This window comes from Centroberyx affinis, unplaced genomic scaffold (assembly GCF_046629955.1).
Source record: "Centroberyx affinis isolate AG114_WGS23_722 - 3 ecotype Tasmania unplaced genomic scaffold, CSIRO-AGI_Caff_v1 ptg000866l_1, whole genome shotgun sequence".
In the NCBI taxonomy this organism is placed as follows: domain Eukaryota; kingdom Metazoa; phylum Chordata; class Actinopteri; order Beryciformes; family Berycidae; genus Centroberyx; species Centroberyx affinis.
Window position 1 is genome coordinate 192,684 of NW_027279460.1, and position 7,266 is coordinate 199,949.

Here is a 7,266-nt window from a genome sequence, read left to right on the forward strand (position 1 = left end):
GCAGTAGAATGTGTTGGGGTAGTTCACAAATATTGCCTCCTTTTCCCTCATCTCTGCGCCTCTCTTGATGGAGACCTTCCCTGTTAGGACTGAGAGACCCTGCCAAGCCTGCCTCAGGTTTCCAGTGTGAAACATAGCCTCCACCTTGGCTTGATCTCCTTTTTCAATGCCTTTTGTGCCTCTCTTCCCTCCAATTGCTGTCCTATGAAGAAGGCTTTGGGTTTTTTTTGCCTGGATTGTTCTTTTCAGTCCGGCTGTGATCCATGGCTTGTTATTGGGTTAGCATTTAACAGCCTTTGTAGGTATCAGCATGTCGCATGTCAGACCACACCTGGACCGTCTCTATGTTGGCAGTAACTGTATAGCAAAATGATCAGAGGTGCTTACAGATAGTTTCTGCAAGGATTTATAAGCCCTCTTAATATTGCCATAACACAAATCCAGCATCCTATCTCCCCTTGTGCTATATGACACATATTGTTCATATGTAGGCAGCACAGATTCTAGTGTACAGGTCACAGAGAACAATCTTAAGTGCGTGGGGGGAGGCAGTTTCTAACTTCTCAATCTTTATTAAAGACAAATGATGTCTGTACTCTCAAGATGCAGTATGTAAAGCCATGTTTAAATTGATTAATGGAGGGCACTAATACAGTTATAATATTATTTCTGAGGCTTTCCACATAGGTGGGACTATCACCTATGACCTATTACTTATCCCTTGCTTTACTTCCTCACTCTGGAAAATGTTGGTGGAGTGGTTAAGCTCAGGTCTTTGGGGCACAAGGTTGTGAGTTCAAGTCTCTGACAAAGTGTGTTCATTTTGAAGTTCACTAAATCACATGGTGCATAAAACTCTAAGCAGGTGTTTGACATCATCTGTCAATGGCTAAATTCCTGATTTGACATCACTGATTGCGGTGTGGCCAGAAGTTTCAACCCATAGAGAGCAGTGCAATTTTCTAACTCATTTAGTATTGATTTATTCATTAATGGAGGGCACGATAAAGTTGTCTTTTCAAAGTGTGGTTGGACCCCGCAATTGCTCCTTGCGGGTATATTTATCTTTTTATAATCAATAACATCACCTTTGGAACCCTCTCAGAAGTGTATAGTAGCTACCACACAAATGCAAATGAATCCAAAGGCTTTGTTTTTACTACTTTAACTCTGTCAACATTTTCTCATGCGTATCATCTCTCATAGGGGTGAGTAATTTATGAAAAATTCAGTATTCGGTTTCACTTCTTCTGGTCATGACTTGCTCTTTTCTGATATGCTCTTATTGTTGTCGTTTGTTCTTTTTTTCACATGATGTTAACCAGAAATCAGTATTGCACAATTATTCAAAACTTAATTTATTAGTTATTGATGCTTCATAGAACATACATATATATATATATATATATATATATACCCTGAGTACACAACATATGGAAGACTTTCCTAATATTGGGTTGGACCTGTATTTTCACATTTCATTTATCAGCTGTCCTTAGATCCTTTAACATTTCTTCTGGGATATAATACAGCATTAGGAACTATAGTAACAAATGGATTTTCAAGAGTCAATGCACAAACAAAAATAAGATTTTTTGCATCTTCCAAAACTGGAATCCAAAGTACACACTATTAAAAAAAACTCAGCTTTAACAGAAAGCATTTTAACATATACCACACCTGAACATTGAAGATGAATGATAATGACTAATCCTAAATGGAATGGAATTTTTACAGAGCATTTTTAACATGCATTGTTCATGTACTTCCATGGAAAAACAAATCTGCATGAAAATACATATATACACACAGAAGGTATATTCTTTCCACAAAAGCAATTTACTTCTACAGGAGTACAGCACCAAAGAATGTTTTGCGGAAGTCGATGAGGTCATAACCACTTCCAATCCACACCCTAAGGAGATCTCCTGTCTTCAACTCAAAAACCCGTCCAAGGTATACATTCTTGTTCACATGTTCAGTGGCTGCTATACCGTCGAAGGCCTCCATGATGGTTACATCCTTTGGGTAGCTGTCTTTCCATGTGTGCAGCTTTATAGAGATGCGCTCCTCCTCGTGCTCCTCCTCGTGTCTTTTCTGGTATAAAGCAATCCTCATATAGACATAATATATGCCCGGCTGTGGAATAACAATGGCACGTTCAGAACTATTGTAGTATTTTTCACCAAGGGTGGCGTCCCATTTGATGTGAGTTCCATTAGACCTGTCCTCGGCACTCTTTACTGACGCTAGAAGAAAGAAAGAGGTAAATAAATCAACTTTGTGTACACAAATGATGTAATTTCACATTTAAAAAAAAAGAATTCCACATTTTCCTGTTGTCCGTTTTGTTTGATCATAATTTTCCAACCACACTGAGCCTGCTGTTCCTTAAACATGTCAACACCTTTTCAAATTTTAGGCACCCATTTCAATGCTAAGATGCTCTGATGAAATGAATTTTTAACAATTTCCCTTTTATCCAAAGCGACGTACATATGAGATTTTAATACAACACAAGCAAGGATCTAGTCGAGAGAGAACAAGTGCGTAGAGAGTAAGTGCCATAAAGCTAAGTTCTGGTCCAACAGGACATAGGTGCTATGAGGCGGTGCATAGAGGCAGATAAAGAGGTTTTTTTGGGGGGGGTTTTTTTGGATTACACAGTCCATCAGGTGAGAAGGTGTTCACTAAAGAGCTGGGTCTTCAGCCTTTTCTTAAAGATTGAGAGGGACTCTGCGGATCGAATTGAGTTTGGTAACTCTCCTTGGCAGAGCGTAGTGAGCGGGAGGGAGCGTAGACCTGAATGAGGGAGTTCAGGTCGGTCGGAGCCGTTTTGGTTGCCGCTTTGTAGGCGAGCATCAAGGACTTTTAAACTTAATGCAGGTAGCAACTGGGAGCCAGTGGAGGGAGATGAACAGCGGAGTAACATGTGCTCTTTTGGGCCGGTTGAAGATCAGACACGCCGCCGCGTTCTGGATCATCTGCAGAGGTTTGAGCGTACATGCCGGGAGCCCTGCCAGTAAGGAGCTGCAGTAGTCAAGGTGTGATATTACAAGAGCCTGTACCAGGAGTTGTGCTGTATGTTCAGACTAGTAGGGTCTGATCTTCCTGATGTTGTATAGGGCAAATCCACATGACCGAGTAACAGAAGCCACATGCTCCTTGAAGGTTAGCTGGTGGTCAATCATGACAACCAAGCTTCTGGCAGACATTGTGGGAATGAGCTGAGCTCATGTAATCTGTTCCATGTGTCTTTAACAGTGGAAGCCAGACTATTTCCTGAGTTGCACACAGCTCATGACACATCAGTCCTCTCTGCTTTACAACAACTCCGTGTGAGGGTGATGCAGCATCGTATCATGCCAAGTAATAGCTATCTATACATAACTATATTTAGATTCACCAGCTGCTGTTGTGTAAGTCACTCCCAAGTTGTAAAAACAATCAGCCTCCAAGGAATTTCTTCCAGCCTGCCTTCTTAGCCTTCTGGGCAAGGTGGCCAAATGTGTCCCATACTGTGATCAGTTCACAAGGCAGCTGGCTTCACATGTGGGATGTGCTTTATTTTGTAATTTTGTAAAAGTAAGTCTGTAAAGGATTGTTCGCTTTTTGTTTCAAGGGTTAGAGGCTACATTTGGTGTTTAATTTGCCTTCCTTCATGTATCCATCTTCAGTGGATCATGTGCATAATACATAGCAGCCTCTGTGACCTCCAATGCGTACCATGAGGTTGTCTGGCAACACTGACTGACATCAAACCAGGGGACAGCATGCTTTATGTACAAGATCCACTGATAATTAGTAAGATCCTAAATAGCCTATACAACAGATGAATATGATATATCTAGATAAAATAACATATAGCAGTCACCAACAGCAGAAAAGCACATTCAACCACAGCAAAAAACAGGGATTCAGGGAACAAATCTTACTTAGATGAATGATTGGTCTTGTGAGGATTGTTTGAGGACAATCTGTAGATAGGGAAAAAGAGAAGTTCAGCACATAAGGAAATTTAATTGGCTGCAAGATAAGGACAACAACCTGAGTTTTCTTCAGATTAGTCAAGGATAAGGTAGTTTTTGGAGTACAAGTTAAAAGATTTCTGGAAAATGGTTTCATTTCAAAAACCTTCTGAGGGGTAAAAAGCTAAGCCCCGCTAAAGTTGAAACTCTAATGCCTCCCATACATAGATAAGCCCTTCTGATGAGAAATTAAGATCCATGAAAACAGCCTTACCTTTCACGACGCTGTCTTGCTTGGAATAGGCCGTACCAAACTCAGCTGTGACCTGTGAATGAGGAGAAGACATTTTTATGGCAAGGTTCAACGCTAGTACAATTTCCATTTGGCAGATTTTTGGCACCCAAGTGAAATTGTGGGTGTTAAATGTCTACGGCGAGGTGTGGGTGCCAAGTGTCCCTAAGTGCGTCCATATTTGATCCTGTTGTTTTTTATCATTAAAATGCAAGAGCAAAGATCACGACAAATGTATTTGGAAGCCCAATTGCCTGCCATACATTAGAACAGTGGTTCTCAACGTGGGGTCCGGGGACCACCAGGGGTCCTTGAGGGCATTCCAGGGGGTCCCCAGCAAATTGATGAATTGTTAAACTTCATTATTTGTTTCTCATTTTAGAATGACTATTTTGATCATAGTTCCACCGTTATCTCTCTACCTACAGTACAGCTAGTCATGGGATTCTACACAAAATCATATCTGACAATAAAAAATATTCTCAGATTTGGGTCCGAGAGACAAAATCTCATCAAATGGGGGTCCGTGGCCCTAATGTGGACTAAATTAGGGGGCCTTGATATGAAAAAGGTTGAGAATCACTGCCTTAGAAGACATTTAGTCTGACGCACTCTCCCATTTAACAACAATTTGCCTCAAGTCATGAGTTTTTAGTCCTTGGGCTGCTCACATTTTAAGATTCTGTTAAGACTGAGACTCATGCAGCATCACACATTAAAAGAGTCCAGCAGGATTTTTCACAGATTTGGTCGTAGCTCCAGGTTTTCGGTGCATGTGAAGGGAGTGTGAATGAATCTACAACATCCCCCTCCTCCACCATCTACACACACACACATACACATGCAGCAAACCACACATACACAGCACAGCAGAGACAGAAATAAAGAGAGCGATCAACTCTCGTTCTCTCCTCCGGTTAAACGGTCCAACGGAACCGGGACTTGCGCTTCCCCGCCGGCATCGCCGTGTTTACCGCTCTGTCTGTAGAGCCGTGTCACCTGTCACTACAGGTGCGGACGTCAGCACCTGATTTTGACAGTGTAACGTTATAAATCGCTTCGTTGACAATCACACACCGTTTGAGCCAAGACTAAACACTTAATATAATATTAACGGCTCCGACTGAGTTTCCACCTAATGATTGTGGATTTTATTCCGACTCCGAAATTTGTCTGAAACTGTGAAATCGCTTCAAAAAAAAAAAAAAAAACACATCAGAAGAAGATTTCCAGGACCGTTTCCCCCTAAGATGATAGTTTTGTCTAATAATATAACGTCTAATAATTTATCACACTGACCAAATAATAACATCTTGTCAGTCACCAGTCATTGCTCCGCTTTGCCCCCAGAAATATAGTTTGGGAGTTTTCAAATGATATTAGGATGCAGGGATGCTTTAGGCAGTGATATGTAGCGGTAATTAATAATGTGGGCAGCATCTTCTGGGGTAGAAGACAAAAATATTATCTTGTACTTCTCTGGTGTATATTTGTGATATTTAGAGCTGTTTATGCATTGTTTAAATAGGCTGTGTAATGTATGTATTTACTGCTTGGCCTTAAGGCTTAAGTGAAACAACCACCAGTGTAAACAAAAATCTATTTCAGAGAAGCATAGTTTTTTTTTTTTTTTTTTTTTACCCTTACAAGCCTTTCTTTATGTGTTTTTTTTTTTTTACCCTTAAAAGCATCTCATTATGTAAATTCAGTTTGATATAGCCTAGGCTAACTTCAAATGCATCCTATGAATATGTGTCATAGAGATGCTGCTACACACCTGAAAAGCCCACTACATTGAGTTTAGATGGCTTTATTTAATCTGTGTAAACCTAAATATTCCCACTTTGGAAACTTACCGCTTGTCCTTTAAACGCGGGGCTTATGCAGAATAGGAACACCGCGCAACAGCCGAACAGCAGGAACAAAGTGGCGAGTCTGAGGCGCGTCTCCTGCCGCTTCATGTCCCGACAGTGCGCGAGCAGCACCAGCAGCGACTCGTCCGGGCGCGCGCCGACCTCCACGTCCCGCAACGCGACTTGGTCCTGTGCATTCCGTCCCATGGTGGCAGGTCTATCCTCTCTGCGGCTGTTCGTAAACTGGCTCCCAGAGTCCCGTCAAACTCGTGTTCCAGTGTTACGTCCATGGTGGAGTTTTATATGCCCGTACAGGGAGCGCGGGAACCGGATAACCCGCCGCCTACACCACCTCCTCATATCGACCCGGTGCTGTCTGGTCATGCAGATGGGAGGGGAGGAAGAGGAGGAGGAGGAGGAGGAGGAGTAGGAGGACAACGACGAGGAGGAGGAGCAACAGTACCTGCTTGGATTTAATCCTCAACTCAGCATTTTATTTAGCCTATCCTAGAGGCATGGACGACCATGCCTTCAATGACGTCAGTTCAGTCTTGGCTGAAAAGCTTGTTTTGACTATTACATGGTCTGACTAATAACAAAATAATTAACATAATTTCCAGACGTCCTATAAATAAGAAAATAGGACAATGCGTGGCACATCTTTGTCTGTCTAAATGATGATTTGTAAGCATAAATTGAGGAATGTAGCCTACCTGCAAGTAGCACTAGGGGGGGTGCACTGCCCCCCCTAGTGGCCATAGCTGAAGTTGCTTTATTTATTTATTCTTATTATTTATTTATTTTGCTTTATTACAGAGATTACAAGAGATACATCTTTGCATTACATTGTCATTTAACATCATTGATAATGAAAAGGGGGTGCACTGCCCCCCCTAGTGGCCATAGCTGAAGTTGCTTTATTTATTTATTCTTATTATTTATTTATTTATTTATTTTGCTTTATTACAGAGATTACAAGAGATACATCTTTGCATTACATTGTCATTTAACATCATTGATAATGAAATTTAAAGATAGAAATTAATTGTAAACTGAACAGCCAGGCTAACTCATCAAGCAGGCCATAAAGCTACAGAACATGTAATTCTGTAATCAAGTCAAGCTTATTTATCCCTTTATCACAAGCATGTCT

General features: G+C 41.2%; 1 protein-coding gene across 1 annotated transcript; it reads right to left on the reverse strand.

The window, feature by feature from the left end:
- Positions 1-1,353: 1,353 nt before the first annotated feature.
- On the reverse strand, positions 1,354-6,474 carry LOC139645467 (uncharacterized). Its single transcript, XM_071521185.1, has 4 exons — positions 6,117-6,474; positions 4,243-4,294; positions 3,936-3,977; positions 1,354-2,249 (listed from the first exon to the last, which is right to left on the reverse strand). The coding sequence occupies exons 1-4, from the start codon at positions 6,318-6,320 to the stop codon at positions 1,846-1,848; spliced, it is 702 nt and encodes a 233-aa protein (XP_071377286.1). The 5' UTR covers positions 6,321-6,474; the 3' UTR covers positions 1,354-1,845.
- Between the last annotated feature and the right edge of the window lie 792 nt (positions 6,475-7,266).

What these genes read in the sequence shown, in the direction of transcription:
- LOC139645467 (XM_071521185.1), bottom strand. Translation starts at nt 6,320, where the DNA reads ATGGGACGGAATGCACAGGACCAAGTCGCGTTGCGGGACGTGGAGGTC. An exon ending in CCGCGTTTAAAGGACAAGCG is followed by an intron (nt 4,295 to 6,116) that starts GTAAGTTTCCAA and finishes CCTCATTCACAG; the next exon opens with GTCACAGCTGAGTTTGGTAC. An exon ending in GCAAGACAGCGTCGTGAAAG is followed by an intron (nt 3,978 to 4,242) that starts GTAAGGCTGTTT and finishes CCCTATCTACAG; the next exon opens with ATTGTCCTCAAACAATCCTC.